Source organism: Cyprinodon variegatus, unplaced genomic scaffold (genome assembly GCF_000732505.1).
Source record: "Cyprinodon variegatus isolate N-32 unplaced genomic scaffold, C_variegatus-1.0 Scaffold785, whole genome shotgun sequence".
In the NCBI taxonomy this organism is placed as follows: domain Eukaryota; kingdom Metazoa; phylum Chordata; class Actinopteri; order Cyprinodontiformes; family Cyprinodontidae; genus Cyprinodon; species Cyprinodon variegatus.
In genome coordinates this window covers 330,862-347,893 of record NW_015151238.1, presented here as the reverse complement: position 1 = coordinate 347,893, position 17,032 = coordinate 330,862, and the positions used below count along the sequence as shown (strand labels likewise).

The following is a 17,032-nucleotide window of genomic DNA, read 5'->3' as shown; positions in this document are numbered from 1 at the left end:
AAATATGCATTGTGCACCAAGTGAAGTGCCCTGGTTACCATGGTCTTTTTTTACATAAATGTTCTGTTAGCTTTTTAAGGTCTAAATTTCACATTTAGGGTACCACAATAAATCAATCATAAGTTCGGTAGATACATTTTATTTAAAATGAAAATTTATTGTATTTTTTTTCAAATAACAGAATCACAATAACAGTTAGACATATAGTCCCAGAAGTATATAATTTAATGATCCTTAGGAAATGTTTTTTGTTGTCAACAACAAGGTTAGTGTGTATTTCAACTTGTATATATGGCTCTTTTACTAACTAATAAGTGAACTTTGATGACCTTAAATTTACTTCATTTAACCCATCCTCTTGGGGTGCAGTGGGCTGCCATTGTGGGGTGCCCAGGGAGCACTGTGGGGTTAAGGGCCTTGCTCAGGGACCCAAAGTTGAATTCAGAACCTCAGGATTCCAAGCTCTATGCACTAACCACTAGGCCACCAATCCCCGCCAGTAGCCGCTACTTGAAGTTCTAGACTTTGTCCTATATATATATATATATATATATATATATATATATATATATATATATATATATATATATAGTATGTATCTTTTTTAAACCTGCATGTGTAGCTGTGTCCCAGTGAGAAATAAATCTAATCTAAAATAATCTGAACCCATGAGCACATTTTTTTTTCTTGTTAGAATTTATTAAAACTCAATGTTTCACTTAATCTAATGCATCTTTAAAGGTCCCAAATGTTTATGTTATATTTATGCCTGTGTGGAGAAATCTTTCCATAAGCACAAATATATCCGTCTATATTTATCTTCCTAAGATAGTAAAGTAATATTGTTTTAAATAGCGCAAAACTGCATAATCAATCAGGAAACAGGAGTTCAATGTGTGCTATTGCTTTGTAAAACTACTGTAATAAAGTACCCTTTGAGGTAGATGAGTCTCCTAATGGGAGTAACATATTTTCTCCACAGGAAAGGTTGATTAAAGGTGACCTTACCATGCACTGCCAGCTGGCCACAGTGTGTAATTTCTTTTCAAATTTGTGTAGTGGCCGCAGTCGTCTGGTACTTACTGAATCTTATTTGCTTTGCAAATGAGACTCAGCATTGAGCAGGCAGGTTTTTGAGCTGTTTCCACAGGGTCAGCATTTCCTTTGGATTCCGTCTGTGAACAAGCAGAACAGATCTATACGCACATGGATTGTTCCTGTCTGTAGCAGGGAGATCAAATGTTAAGAAGCCCGGGTGGTGAATTGGAGAGAGCCCGAGTCTGTTCAGGCACATGCCCAGGTACACATCATCAATTGGGAAAAGGCGAACCCTTTCAGACACCTCTTGCAAACGTAAAGCAAGTGAACCTGAATACACCACCCCTCCTCCGCCAGCGTAGGGTGGGTACACACCTTTGTAAAAACTTTCAGGTATGTAGTATTTCACCGAGGGCTCTCGGTTCGGCATCGCATTGCTGATCACATCACCAACAAACAAATTCATGTCAGTTTCATTGGTATATGTCCTCCAAAGGTTATGTTCTTCCAGTTTGTTTTGCAGGTAATCTAGTAGGGCATCTGTTCGAACAAAAACATCGTCATCCCCTTTGAAGACAAAAGCGGCAGTAGGGCAGTACTGTTGGAGCCATTTCCAGAGAAGCAAGTCTTTCAAGGTCAAATTGAAGAATGTGTCTCTGAAATCCCACTGAAGAATATCCCCATACTTCTCGTTCTCAAGCTCCAGGAGGTTATTCAGGTCTGGGTAAGGACCTGTGCTTGAGTCCTGCCTTCCAAGTAAGAAAACCGTGCGTACTAGACCCCCTTTTTTATTGAACTCGCCCCTCACCAGCCCGCTCCGCCCCCATGTTTCACGTATGGCCTGTCGGTTTTCGAAGTTCCCAATTTGCGATTTAATTGCAATGAGAAGCATGAAAGACCCCACATCAGTGCTGTCATTGTTCCTCTGACACATATCAGGCTGATTGATAAGAAGGGGGTAATCCCTACAGTGCATTGACTTGATAAATGCCCTGATTTGCTCTGGCATGCTGTTTAAGTCATTAACACGAGGAACTGAACACTTGTGTGACATGCAGTCGGATATACATTTGTCCTCAATTTGTGTAAAAGGCTGACCATTAGGCCTTCTCTGCATCCCAGTCATGTTTCCTCTTAATATTGGATTGTGCTGACGGTCCCAGGTGTGCTGCAACTGGTTCCACAGTGCGCTTTCCTCCAGTCGAAGGTTCCAGAAAGGGCCAGTCGGATGAGAGGCCAAAGCGGAGGAATTGGCAGAAATCCCTGGAGCAATGTAGTGAATTGTTATTTTTGGGGGTGCATAGGAGATGGTGACAAATATGGTCACCATGATGTAAATCACAAGATGGCCAGTCATCATACATGGCAGTAGGCACATACACAGTAATCTCCCATTGCATTTGCAGCATTTTCCCATTGTTTTACAAGACAAATACCTGCAAGAAGAAAAGGTATCTTGTTATGTTTTATATCATCAAAACAGACAGCTTTATATCATATCTCCCCTAACACAAAACACTGTAGTACCATAGATCAGATTTAACGCACAGGAGCTTCTGTCTCCGTGGTGACAATCCAGCAGGGGTTATTATCTGTTCTTGTTTGCACTCAGTACCTCATCTTTAATACCTGAGCCCCAGAGGAAAATATAATCAAAAATGCAACCCTTTTTCTTTCATTTGACATGTTAATTTCCCTTTCTACGCTTACTATGTCACATATTCTTGACAGGAGATGAAAGATAAAGCTTTATATACATGTTACTTACAAATGGTTGAAATCTTGCTGGTTGAGCTGACAAAGATTAAACAGAAAGGTGACGTCCAGTCTCCTATCTTCAGTTATCTTATATAATTATAAGCCAGCGATTTCGGGTCCAACCTGTCGAACATCATTTACATCCACAACAGGACATCCTCTAACTGTACATCCAACAAGTGTTTCTCTATTGCCTTGCCAGAGGAAACTAAGCAACGCATCCCAGGTGAAGCAACCTGTGTGGAATGAGCATGCGCCTCTTTGACTGCTCATTAAATAATGAGAGAGAAAAAAACACCCAGGGGAGGGGTATATTATCTTTAGCGGACAGTGGTTGCTTTCACAGTGATTTCTCAGAAGGAGATTTTGATTTGCATCCATGTGCTGCTGGGGAATATTTGCATGGTTCCAAGCAAAATGGCCTGCTAAACATGCTTGGCCGTCTATGTGTTCTGTTGTGATTTATGAAATGTGAAGCATATTTACCCGAGGTTACAGAAGTGTATATGAAAATACACTACAGTGATTTGCAAAATTAGCCATCCCTCATTGTCTCTTTAACATTCTTGTATTTTCTATGACCAAAACCTTGCTCATAGAAGATACAGGAATTTGGTTATAGAAATGAAAACTTCCTAAAGAGGACTTTGGTCTGTTGAGCAACAGTCCCATTCTTCTACCTCTTAGTTCATGTAAGACACTTCTTACATAATCCCTGATTTGGGAATGGCTCCTCAAATGGAATGTGATAGCTATAGCCATGTATAGAAAAGAATAGAATTAAACTTTATTGTCATTACATTGTTGCAAGTACAAAGCAACAAAATTCAGTCCCTGCATTTAACCCATCCTTTTGAGGAGCAATGGGTTGTCATTGTGTGGTATCCGGGGAGCAGTGTGGGGGTTAAGGGTCTTGCTCAGGGACCCAGAGTGGCAGTCTTCGGGGGTGGAGCTTGAACTCAGAACCTCTGGGATCCAAGCGCAATGCCCTAATTTCCTGGCTATCTCTATGGGTTAGACCAGGGGTGCTCTGGTCCAGTCTTCAAGAGCTTCTTCCATTTTTAACATACCTGAATCAAATGAGTGGCTCGTTACCTTGCCTCTGCTGGGCTAAATGAGGGGACTGAGCCTTTCAACTGAGGTGTGTTAGAGAAGAGATGTATCTGAAAGTTACTGGTAGCTCTTGAGGACTTGACTTGAGTGCCCCTGAGTTCAACATATGGTTACCTCAGATTCCACCTACAATCCACCTTTGTGAATCTCCCCCTAACTCTTGAATGGGCTTTACACAACAACCCCTGTTACTATGGTATTTTAACCCTTTTTCCCCTGTGTGTGTTTTGTCTTGTAAAAAAACCACTCTTTTTCTTTGATCAAAACTTTACAATAAAGAAACTTTATTAGCACATTGTCAACATCAAACTTCTTTATTAATGACCGTTTATTGGCTTACCCTTTTCTTTAAGGTGTGAATGTGGCTTAAATCATCAGCCTCCTACCTATTTGTGTAGAACATAAAATAATATAGCGGTATGGAAAAACATACTTATTATTGTTACCATAGAAAATTCAAATTTTTTATAGATGCTGACTTTGTGACTTCAATTTTTGGTAATTAAAGTAAAAGCTTAAAATACATGTAGAATATAATACGATTTCACTCTTTTCAGTTGAATTGCAAATAATTAAGCACATTTTTGATTAAAATCTATTTTATTGAGCTATATTAAAAACTATGATGCATGAGAAAATTCCCTCCTGAAAAAAGAAAACAAAAAATAAAGAATAAAGCAAACTTTTGATTACAATCTATTTTATTGTGCTATATTAAAAACTATGATGGATGAGTAAAATGTTTTCCTGTCAAAAGAAAATAAAAAATTCTCATAATGTTGTTTTCCAGTATGCAAAAACATACTTATTATTGTTGCCATATTAAATTCACTTTTTTTTTTTTTACAGATGCTGACTTTGTAACTTCAATTTTTGGTACTTAAAGCAAAAGCTTAAAATACAATTAAAATATAATATGATTTCACTCTTTCAAATTGAACTGCAAATAATAAAGCAAACTTTGAAGGTATTCTCTGATGCATAATAAAATTTCCTCCTGACAAAAGAAAACATAATGTTGTTTTCCAGCCTAAGCATGACGGATGTATATTTGAACCAATAGAAAGAAGAGTTGTTAACTTCTAATTAGCGGATTCCCAATATTCAGCCAATAGAAATTAAGAGGAGGCGGGGCTTAAGGGTGCCATTTTGAGTGAATGTTTTGCGTGAAGAGATGCACGTTTGGTTGAGCTATGAATGAGGGGCCATCATTCCGGTGGCTCGGAGGTGGAAAACAGTTTCTACCCTCGCTACGTGTATTACGAATAAATAGTCAGGTTTTTCTGTCAGGTACTTGAATGACTAGTCCACCACATTTCATCTTTCTGCCGGGTAAGTGTATTTTTAAGCTTGTTTGATATCGGGTTTTTAAGCGACAAAACATGCAACAGTCCTGTTTATTTGTCTGTGGCACTAAGTAGCAAGCTTGCTAGCCTATTTTCTTTCGTACTCTTTTTGCTTTTAAAGCTAATCTGAAAATCGTATCAGGTATTTTAAAAGTGAAGAACCATGTTTTCTCTTTAACCGAGCATGTAAGTAGACTATTTTTGTGTCTGGCTTTAGTGAAAGCCGTTACACATATGGTTGTTTTGAAGTCGCCGTTAGCGTTAGCTTATTCTTTAGATCGTGTGTATCTATCTTCTCAGGGAAGAAGTAACCCAAACACATAGTTTCCCACGCAAAAACCAGGTCTGCTTACAAAACAACTGAGCAAATATTCCCAAGAGAACCCTGATAGCTAGAGCCGAGATAGGTGGTAGCCATATCATCACCTTTTTCCCTGGTTCAGTTCATCGGCTAACGTTGAGACTTTATCCCCTCACTCTGAAGGCTCCTTGTGCGCTCTGTTACTGTGGGATTCCTCACAACAAAGGCTTCTGTTGTTTCAGCAAATTAGTTACCCTCATTTGTGTTTTAACCTTTAGCTGAAGTAATTTCAACAACAACATGAAAGCCCTCTCCCTCAAGCATTCAGTAATGCATTCTTGCAACATCTCATGGTGCTGCTGAAGGTGCAGTTAGGGAAACCCTTCACATTTTTAGTCTGAGTTGTGTGTTTATAAATGACAATAAATAGAGCATTAAAATGCATTGAGACCCCCCCATCAATTTTAAATGTATAGTATTTGAGATTAAGAATGCTGTCCCTCCTGTCAACAACACTGGGACCCAATTTGAAATGTTCAACACAGAATCTGCAGAAAACTTGACAATTTTTCAAAGTGGCTTTAAAGATAAATTCTGAAGCGAATTTAAAGAAAAAAAGGTAAAATGAATTACATTGACAGACTATTACAAATGTTAATTAAAATTTCAGTTGTAGTGATGCACTACTTTTCAAGCTAGTTCAACATTTACACCACCACGCTTGTTAATTTGACTTTATGCACACCTGCATTTCAGTGAATTATAATCACAGTTGTAAGTTGATGTTTTTAGAAATATTGTTCAGCAAGGGAAACCCATGTAGCATTAGGATTTAATATATAGTCATATTATTCAGTTTATTGTGTGTATGTGTTTATTATTGTTTTTTTAAGTTTATTTATTTTTTTTTATCTCTGTAGCAATTGTGGCCTTTTCCAAATTTTGGACAGGAAGAGGTTGGAGAAATTCAGTAAAAGTGTAGTGTGAAGCACAAGCACTGCGACTATTGAAACCAGCTTCTGTAATCCTGCCGTCTAGAAACATAAACTAAGTCGACTTTTTTTTCTCCATTGTAAACTTTGTAGTTTATGCTTAAAATTAAGTGTTTTGTTTTTCATGTTTTGTTGTTATTCTGATTAGGCATGTGCTTATAAAACAGTTTTCCCCCCCCATAAAGGTGGTTAACAAACAACAGAAACTTATTTAACCTATGTTATTTGGTAAATTTGATTTGTTTTAATCTAACAAAGCACAGTTTGGGGCTACAGACCCACTTATAATAACATATTTATAAAATATTTGGGCAATTAAAGGAAAATGTTGTCACACTTATGGTGTAGTTTGCTGTTTTCTGGTTCGTTTAGGTCGTGTATACTGTGCTGTTGGAAGAAGTCCAGAGGTTAAGCAGGTGGATTTAATTCTAGGAAAGACCAGGCACTTTCAGAGTAATGCACAAATGATGGTTATCCCTTCCTTCCTTGAAGTATTGTGGGGTAATTTGCTATCGCTCTTTTCACACAGCAGTCTCTAAGCTTTATTGATCAGTGCCGTTGCTTCACAAATCTAAAGGCTTGGGAGATTGTGTATCTGAAAAGCTTTTAGTGACGACTGTCCTAATTTGCTTTGTCTGAGCTTATTTGAAACATCCTTCTAGCTTTCAGGTTTTGACCTTCTTGTTTTTGGCATACAGTGCCTTGTGAAATTATTCCCACACTTTATGTTACAGACACTGATTTCTCTATTTAATTTGGGTGGGATACACAAAATGACCGCTTATTTTGAGGTGGAAGTGTTAATACTTTATAGCCCTAAGTTATAAGTCAGTTGCAAAGAGCTGGACTGAGGGCTCCCCCTGTGGTTCATTTATTCTTGGCAATATTTGCAAAGGACTCAGGGGCTTGTTGTGCAAACATCTCATGAAATGCTCCTGATTTTATCATCTAAAAATAGATGGAGAGAAAAATAAGTAGTAACTTATAAGAATAAATAAACATGGCTGTTTACCTAAAATGACCGGCACAGCAGGGAGAGCATTAATCAGAGAAGCAGCCAAGAGGCCTGTGGCAACTTTTGAGGAGCTGCAAAGATCTACCTCTCCAGAAAAAATCTAAGATTTCAGCTGTTATGTAATCTACAAATGCAGGGAGGGAGGGTTTCTTTTCTAAGAAGTCATATTTGTAGTTTATCATAAACAACGTAGAGGAAACTGCCAACTTGCAGGAGCAGGAGGGCTGGTGACAATCCTTACGGCAACAGGCGGTGGTCACAGCATCATGCTGTGGGGATAGGGTAGCTGTCTAAATGCAAGGCTGTCCTTGAGTAGGTTAATCTACCAGAAGTGTTGGATTCATCCACATTTCCATCACTTTCAGTCCAAATAACTAAATCTTGTGTGATACAGAGCCATTTTTGCTTTATTGTCATTATAGCGGATTTTTTTAAAGAATATAATAAACACCTCCCTATGGACAAGTATGAATATATCTAAAAAGGCATCTTATAAGTTTGAGGTCTAAAAATAAAGTGAGGAAAATAGCAAATTGTGTCAACATAAAAAGTATATCCTGAAATCAAGTATGCTCACTATCTGTATTATTTAAACAGACAGATATCCATGGAGGGTAAACTTCCATACTGTTTAATTGTGTGTGTTTTTATAAACTTATTTTAACCACCTCTTAATTAACTCCTTTATTTTATTTAATTCTAATGTTTCTTTTTACACTTTAATTGTAGAAATGTGATATATTTAAGCTAGATGCACAGTGCAATGTAAATACAATTCATTACTAGTTTCTAACACTACTCCTCCTACAGTTGAATACAAGAGGCTGCCCTATGTGGTTGGCACAAATATAGTATACTTTTATAGCAACAATTCATGGTTTTAAAACATAAGTACATTAAGTGTGAGCATTAATGGCAATCCTTATAGACTTCACATTTTCTATTGCACCAAGAACAGACATTTGCGGTTATGTTTTTTATATTTATATATTTTTAAAAACAAATCGGAGTGTGTATGACGTCATCTGCGTGCCGGACTGGAGTTGTGACAGGCAGCCCGGGCCACAGGCGGCTACGCTCTACAACTTCTATTCATTCGGCTAGCTAATCTGAATCGTTCAATTCCATATCGAGAGTGAGATCATCTGTGGTAGTAGCACTAGACATCTTCAGGCATATGAGTAAAATTAGCAGCAGTTCAGCGAACAGGATGGATGAATGCTAGCCGGCATGCAAGGTGTACCATAACGAATAAATTATGAGCCGTTTAGTTTGCCTTCAACTCGCTGCCCATAGGAAGACGTTACTTGGATATAACAAAACCAAATATCTTCGGAACAGCTTCAAACGACACAAAACTAATATGGGTGAGTAGAACATGATGTAATCACCTAAAACAAGGGGCCAGTGTAAATAAACTGGTGTTCCCCTTTAAGTCTTCACCAGGTTTGCTCACACTGTAGCTGGTATTTTAGTTATTTTCGCTCCCCTATGCGACACTGTAGATATGGGGTTTCCTAGGATGCATCTCTGCATTCTTCTCGCTCCAAACACAATGAGTTGAATTTGTGCCAAAATGTTGTACTTTGGTTTAACCACATATTCTCCCAATTGTCTCCTGGATCATCCACAGGCTCTCTAGCAAACTTCAGACGGGTCTGTACATGTGCTGGCTTAGGGCGGGGGCATGTCTAGCACTGTAGGGTTGGAGCCCCTCTTGGTGTAGTGTGTAACTATGGTGGCCTTAGTTACTTTGGTCCAAGCTCTCTGCAGGTCATTTTTCAGGTTGCTTAGTGTAATTCTGGGATTTTTGCTCACCATTTTCATGATCATTTCCCTGATGCAGAGATCATCAATGGTCTTTATCTTTTAAATGACCAGTTTTTGGTCTCAAATGATCAAAAACTGCACATTTTATGCCAGGCTTAACTATTTAACTTACACAATAAGCGGTTCACTCAATACGTGTATTTATTTATTGTTTGCCTAAGTGAAGTTAATAAATTGGACATTTCTGAGGTAAATTGGAATTTTCTGATTCATAAAATAAACTAAAATCTGAATCCCAAACCAATAGTGTATTGCCTCCGTCCCCATTTTCCCATGATACAATTTCACTAAACATAAACTATAATATATGCAGTTATTTAGTTAGTCATAGTGAAGAGGACTGAATATGAAAATACTGTCTAAAAAAGTCTAATCAGTTTTGTTAGACTTAATAGAATGTACTGCTTTAAGTGGGCGTGTCATGTTAGCCCAGTTAGATTAAATCTTATGGTTGTTACGGCTCACAATCTGAGTCTAAGGGGTATCGAAATATTTCGAAGTCACATTGATTTAAAAGGTTTCTTTTTATTTGCCATCTTAAATGTTTTCCTCATAACACACACAGTCTGTGGACAAAACTGTTTGCATGTTTCCTTGAGTGAATCATAACACACAAAAGGCAAAGATAAGCCTGTTGGAAGCAGGTCATACAACATTAAGAACAAAATCAATGACTACACAAATGGACCGGCATACCTCAGATGTTAACATTGATTTTTACAGAGCAGCATATGAGCATCTTTAAAGGTCATGTACAGTATTCAATTGGACGTTCTTTTTTTTTTCAGCTCAGAAAGCAACACTTGAGGCAAAACTGGCCAATGTTTTTGCCTTAATTGAAATAGACTCTCTGTAAACAGACATTGCTGTTTTTTCTAACTTTTAGGGAGGAAAAAAGGGGCCATTTTATACTTTTTTACATGCATATTCAGCTTATAAAATTAATAGATGCCATTAATTCTTCAATAACAACTGATCATTCTTACAACTGATCAAATGTAATAGATAAGTCACTTTCCTTTATCTCTGGAGAACGCCTTTGTACACAGGAACACCTTTAAAGGAGCTTGATTTTTATAATTCAGTAGAGAAACAGAATAAGTATGTTTATGAATGGTTAGATTACAGTTCTAGACAAAGTGTGGCTAATTGATGATCTAGCACTGCAAGGGTGTGTGATGTTTTGACTGCCACCTTGGTTGATGGTATGATTATGAAGATTCTTGAATCAGGAGATTGTGTGGCGTCTTAAAAAATAATATGGTTGGAAAGAAATGTGCAATCCTGTCTTGTCAACATTTCCTAGCTGCATTTATGTTCCACTGATGCATTTTCTCTCTTTCTTAGGTTTTCTTGGATGTTCTCTTCCAGTCCCTCATTTTGTTCCAAGATTCCCCAGGATCATTTAAGACCAATGCCTTAGCTTTATAATCGATTACAAGACTTGCAGACAACTGGTTTATGTTAAGTTTTAGAGCCCCTTTCCTCACAGAGTTTTACTTGACATCAGTTTAAAAGGGGCCATCAGAATTCCTCAAGCTTCAGCTAAACAAAACAAGAGCCACCATGTCCTCCATCCTCCCCTTCACACCTCCGGTTGTGAAGCGCCTCCTGGGATGGAAGAAGACTCCAGCTGGCAGTGGAGGAGCTGGTGGAGGAATCAGTGGAGTCGGGGAGCAGAACGGAGGAGGGCAGGAGGAGAAATGGTGTGAGAAAGCTGTGAAGAGCCTGGTGAAGAAGCTGAAGAAGACAGGCCAGTTGGATGAGCTGGAGAAAGCAATCAGCACACAGAACAGCAACACAAAGTGTGTTACAATACCTAGGTAAGAGCCCCTGATAACTGCTATTTAAATGTCCTGGTATACCTGGAATCACTTGTATGTTACTGCACCCCCTTTGCTGATAAACAGTGCAATCTGAAGCAACAATCATTCAAAAAAAGATGATCTGCATCAAGATTGTCACCGGAAGTGTAGTTTTCATGTTGCAACAGCAGGTTCACTTCCCTGTTATGTTGTGCCATAGGTTAAGAAGGTTACAGAAGTGAAACCCTGGTAAAGGAAACACATGCCCTGCATACAGCACCAGCAGAACCCGTTCTAGACTTGACCTGATGAATATCATCAGTTAAGACATTTAAAAATGCTAAGGCTACTTCCTCTAGGTATTTAATCACATCTCAATGATTTTCAGATAACTCAGTGCTGCTGTTAACCTTTGATAGTTCGTACCAATCCAACAGAGAGTTTAGTGATGCCTTTTATGCGTTTTCACAGAAAAAGCGAGCACCATGATATTAGTACATTTGGTCAACGTGGTGTAACTGGTAGCACCACCAATCATCCGACCCACTTTGGTTAATTGGACTATTGTGACTCTTGACTGCATCCCTGGCCAGTGGTCGGAACATGATTGTAGTTTCGAATCACATGATGACTTCAGAATAATATATTTACTTTAGTATTGCTTTTATAGGTGCAACTAATAATTATTTAGTTGGTGATTAACACGTATTTTTTATTTTTCCAGATTAGTTGGTTATTTTAATCATTCTATTTTTCTGGTGCCAGTTTTTGTTCTCATTATGTCATCACAGTAAAGGAAGGTGAAGAATTAAGTTTGCATTTTACATTGTGTCAGATCTGTGGGTTAGTGCTAAATGGTAGTTCAGTTTATTATGGTTTATTGTAGGAAAAACTAGATATCCAGTGTTTGGTTCTGCAGGTACTTAAACTGTTAAACTGTGTAATCTGTTATTTTACTGACCTGATTCTGACCAGAGCTGCAGGGGAAAAACAGCGCAACAGGTGTTGTGCTACAGAATTTATTTCCCCAGAGTTGTTTACTGCATCTCGCTTCCACTCACATTGCATGATTCATAGATCTGGCAGATTTAGATTAAAATGTGTTTCATGCTATCAAAGCGTAGGAAACAAGGAAACATGATGTAAAAAGGAATAAAAGATAAAGGATTCACTCTTCTTAGACGGTGTGGTATGGAAACAATTTCCCCGTGGAACTCCATACCTGTGCAGCAGGTCAAAGATAATGTGGTCTCATCCGGAAATGTTTTAATCCTGTTCCCTCTGTGCATTATCAATGTTGTTGTTATTAATAGGTTTATTATTATTATTAAATGATAAAAATAGATTAGTTGTATCCTTACCCTAGACACTGCTCCCATGTCTTGTAAAGTTAAAGTATAATCTAGCAGGTTAGGTGTATAAACTGTGCCTGTGTAGTGAAACTTTGTTATCATGCAAGCGTTTTTACATTTTCATGTGAATTTGTTTAGTTCTGCAGTATTTCTCCTAAATGCATCGTTGTCCTGCCCTGTAAAGGTTGAGCAGTGGGCGTGGCAGTCATTTTTCAATTGGTTCAAATGAAACATGCTTTTACCACTGCTACATGTGTGTTTGGTTTTGTCGCCACAGCCCCAGATTCGGATAATTGACTTACTCACATGGACACAGGACCCCATCTTTACTCAGCCTGTCCTCCATAGTCTCTTGCACCTGCTTTGGGCAAAGTTGAGTCAGGATAGTGAGTTAGTGTTTCAAACTGATAAAGGCCCTAGCCCAGTGGTTCTCAACCTCGGTCCTCAGGGACCACTGCCCTGCATGTTTTAGATACGTCTGTTGCAGCAGACCTGATTCACATGAGGGCTCCTCCTCTGCAATCAGGTGCTGCAGAAGCCTGTTAATCATCTATTCTTCTCAGGTGTGATGCAACAAGGGAACGTGTGAAACATGCAAGACGGATCCCTAAAGAACAGGGCAGAGAACCACTGCTCTAGTCCATTGGGCTCCGCAAAGCCTCCCCTACATCTCAGGTGACGAAGGGGATTCAAAAATCATCCACCTTTAAAAGATTGATCTGTTGTAACGACCCACGTGACTTTTCTCATTCATCATTCTTTCAATATATCTTATCTAGCTGCCAATTTCCTGATTACTACCCCTCCGATCAACCTCCACTGCTCATCCTCACACTTTAGGCTGGTTAATGCTTCTTTCTTATGCAAGTTCTGCCTAGCAACACACAGTCAGATTGTGATTTTAGCTTTAAACCCCCCCGCCAAACAGCTCCAGCCTGACTTTGTTTTTATTTTCACACCTAGGAAAAAATTGTAACAACCCAGTTCCACATTGAAGAACATGGAGGGCAAGTGATGGCTCTTACTCGCAATGGTTTGCAAATATAAACATCTGCAGACATTCTATTAATTGGCCTGTAAATATCAACACCGTCAACAGACTGCAAAGATCTCCTTAGATTACATGAAGAGGCATAGAACATTTTGGAAATAAGTATGTTCTTAGCTTCTACAGGTAGAAAACCTTCATAAAATTGGGGAAAGGTGCACAAATTGAAATGCTGCAGACTACAGATCCGTCAATAACAAACCAGTCTTTATCCCTGCCTGTGAGACTCCTCCCACTGATCACTTTGTTAGCGTTTCTTTTTTTGGGGAACAGGGTAGTTTTTGAAATTGGGGTGAGTTATGCTTTAAGAAGGTTCTTATCAGGTCACAGTTACTGCTATGGTGCAAGGTTCCAGTAAAAAAGATTAAGGAAAAATGTATTTTTAATCTATAGATCTATGATGTCTTTTACTGTAAACAACAAGCTGACCCTATGCTGGGAAAGATCCTAATCTAACTAACAGGAAATTACAGTTGAAGCATACTGAAAATTCAGTGCAGTGATTTCAGATTATTTGAATGTTTCTTCCAGAAAGCTGATCTGATTTGCTTGTATGTGTGATTTTTTTTTTTTTTTTTCTTTTCTGGTTTATAAACATTTACTGTAACTATATATAAAGTGCCTTACTGGCACTTTATATACGTTTTATTTTTTTTACGTATTAGGCAAGAGCCCCACACCCTTTTTGTGTGTATACGTTTTAGCATTAATTATAATCTTTAAAACAATTACCAGGTTAACCAGCTGATGCATGCTAGGTTTTGAGTCTCGTCATTTGTTCTGAAAACAAGCTTAAAGTTTGCAGTAAATTTCTAACTTAAGTTTTAAAAAGTTCTAATAAAACTTTCAACATCAAAACGATGTATAAAAAAATTAGCTTCAAATTTTTAAATCACTTATCTTAAAAAGATTGAATAGTTTTAAGGATTTTTTGTGTGATTTTAATTTACTTATCAAGTATCTTTTGGAAGTCTTATTTAATTTTGTTGTAAGAAGCAAGAAGCTGCAATAGGCTTGTTTTTAGACGGCTGAATGGCAGTGTGCAACACTCCTTTATTTTATACTCTGTACAGCAGAGAAAACAAAACTCAGAGCTTCTAAAAGGTGCTGAAGTGCCAAGAAGGTAACTAAGCGTTTTGATTCGGGTGTGTCAGAGGACTCAAGGACTGAAGTCACAGACACAGCCCGCAGTTTCTCTGACTTCAGTCAGTATATTGTTAGAAAAAAGAAAAAATCAACCCCTTTTCTGAAATGGCAGGATGTACAACCCAGAAGAACACACTGGTTTACTGCAGATGGCATTCAGGCTTGTAATGCATACAGCTTTTTTTTTTTCCTTTGAATGTGAGGAAATGGTCTGATAAAATCTAAGATGGATCGCTTTAGTCATGTTCTTGTAGTTGTGATCTTAAGCAGCTGGGTCCTGGGGGGTGTTGTCAGCATGGTGTCTAAATGGCTGCTAAATTGATGCCAAATGAAGGGCTTTGTAGATTTCTGTTGAGGCTTCTAATGTCAGCATAGCTCTACCATGTAGAAATCATTGAAACTTGGTAGATTTTTGTTACTTAATGTTTGTTTGTTACTTTTTTTTAGCTTTAGACAGAAATGGTAGTCCATATAGAGAGTGTGCTAAAGCTATAGTGGAAAAATTTTCTTGTTTTCAAATCTAAAATCAACCTTCATTTATACATACTTATCATATAACTAATGTTTAAGCCTCTTGATATCAACTGGGAGCTTTAGATTAAGCATTGTTGACCAGAAGACTATATATTTGCTTTAAACAATTAAATAAAAAAAGGCATTTGGCAATTTATTTGCATTCAGTGGGACTGTACTTTGCCTGTAAGTAAAAGAGTTTCAATATATAAAGACTTGTAGAGACGGCTAAGACAACTATTTCAACCAAACTGCAAAATCTCCCTTTCTTTTCTGAATACAGCGATGAACCTTTCAACAATCCAACCTTTCTTTGATGCACATGAATATTTTTTCCCCTCTTATTTAGTCTTACAATTCCAATGTCTTTGTCCTCTGAGATCTCATTGTGCAATTTGTCTGACTTTTCACCATCTCACTTTTTTGTCTTGCAATATGTTCAAATAAAAGGTGTTTTATGTGTGCAGCTTAAGAGGATATTAGTTTTAAATATGAAAAACTATAAAATTACAAGTTTAAACACTTGAAAGATTATAACCATTTATCTCTTGCTTGGTTGTATTATTTATTTATTTTTTTGAGTCAAAAAGTTTTAACTGTTTAAGTTCAAATCTTGAAGTTTTTCATGATCTAGGTGTGATCTTGGATAAAAGCTTCTTCCACCATTTGATTGCATCACATCGCATTTTGTCTGATTTGAATTTGTTGCATGATCATGTTCCATCTGCTGTGTCTCTCTCTGGGTACACATAGTCTATATGCTAAAAGTTTACTTCTCATCGGCCCTCTGAAACTTAAACCTCTAGTTGTTCAATGCAGTTTAGGTCAGGGCTGTTTATTCTACTTAATTTCTTCCATCTTGATTTATTTGACTTGATGTCTTGATGTTGCAATGATGGGACATCCCCATACTGCTCACAAAGTTGCCCAAAATGTCAGGATTAAGAGTTATATCAACTGAAACGGCAGCCTCTTACCACAATCTTCTGCAGCAAACTTCACACAGAACACACAGGTGTCAGCCAATGCATTTCTCATTACAACTCCCGAACCCAAAAGTATTTGCTCACAAAAAAGGTGAGCGAATACTTGATCAAGAGACCAGCTGTTCACATCTGTACTTTCATTTTTAAGTTGAAACACCTCATGTTTACCATCTGTTTGCTTTTATTTTGATCATGTTTTCCACTTGTCCTGTCTATGTGTGTCTGTAGCAATTGCTCAGAACTGTGGGGTCTAGGCCCAGGCCACACGATAGAGCAGTGGGACTCTACAGGCATGTACGGATACCCTGACCATAGCAGGTGAATACACTCACATCCACTGTCAACATACATTTCCTCATCTGCACAAACCTCATGCAATATAATGGTTGCCTTGTCTGTTACAAACATGCATTGTCATTGTAAATTGCATTGTGTGCTCATTACCATTATTCTTTCATTATTTATGTTGACTTTACTGTTTTAATCACAGAAAACTAACCAGTATATGCTGGGGGTTTTTTAAACTCCAGTCAGCTGTACCACTATGGCAAAATAACCAAAATGTTCAGAGCACTCTAACCAGTTGGGGTATTGATAAAGAGCACCTGGAATATCCTGAGGTGTTATTGACATAACGTTGGAAATCGGACTATGTTGGTTGTTTTGCTGAATCTTTCACGATTTTTTTTCTTCTCAGTGATCTAATCACATTCAGGTTATCTCAAGAGTTTGAAGGGGAATGGATCTCTCTGTACTTAGGTTCTTTCTTTATTTTAAGTTAATGGTAAG

General features: G+C 37.9%; 2 protein-coding genes across 4 annotated transcripts in view; one reads left to right on the top strand and one right to left on the bottom strand.

Moving 5' to 3' along the window:
• Positions 1-603: 603 nt before the first annotated feature.
• LOC107098520 (N-acetyllactosaminide beta-1,3-N-acetylglucosaminyltransferase 2-like) lies at positions 604-2,975 on the bottom strand. Its single transcript, XM_015396249.1, has 2 exons — positions 2,807-2,975; positions 604-2,474 (listed from the first exon to the last, which is right to left on the bottom strand). Exon 2 carries the CDS (start codon positions 2,453-2,455, stop codon positions 1,112-1,114), a length of 1,344 nt encoding a protein of 447 aa, XP_015251735.1. The 5' UTR covers positions 2,456-2,474; positions 2,807-2,975; the 3' UTR covers positions 604-1,111.
• Positions 2,976-5,084: 2,109 nt separating this feature from the next.
• smad2 (SMAD family member 2) overlaps positions 5,085-17,032 on the top strand; it is a 24,969-nt gene continuing 13,021 nt past the window's right edge. For 2 of the 3 annotated variants that reach the window (XM_015396253.1, XM_015396252.1), the window contains exons 1-3: positions 5,085-5,241; positions 10,741-11,216; positions 16,472-16,561. In XM_015396253.1, coding sequence (XP_015251739.1) covers positions 10,960-11,216; positions 16,472-16,561 — 347 coding nt within the window. In that variant the 5' untranslated portion in view covers positions 5,085-5,241; positions 10,741-10,959. The remainder of the gene's footprint in view (positions 5,242-10,740; positions 11,217-16,471; positions 16,562-17,032) is intronic. The other variant, XM_015396254.1, reaches the window with a different exon arrangement.

Coding starts and splice junctions, on each gene's coding strand:
- LOC107098520 (XM_015396249.1), bottom strand. CDS start 2,455: ATGGGAAAATGCTGCAAATGCAATGGGAGATTACTGTGTATGTGCCTA.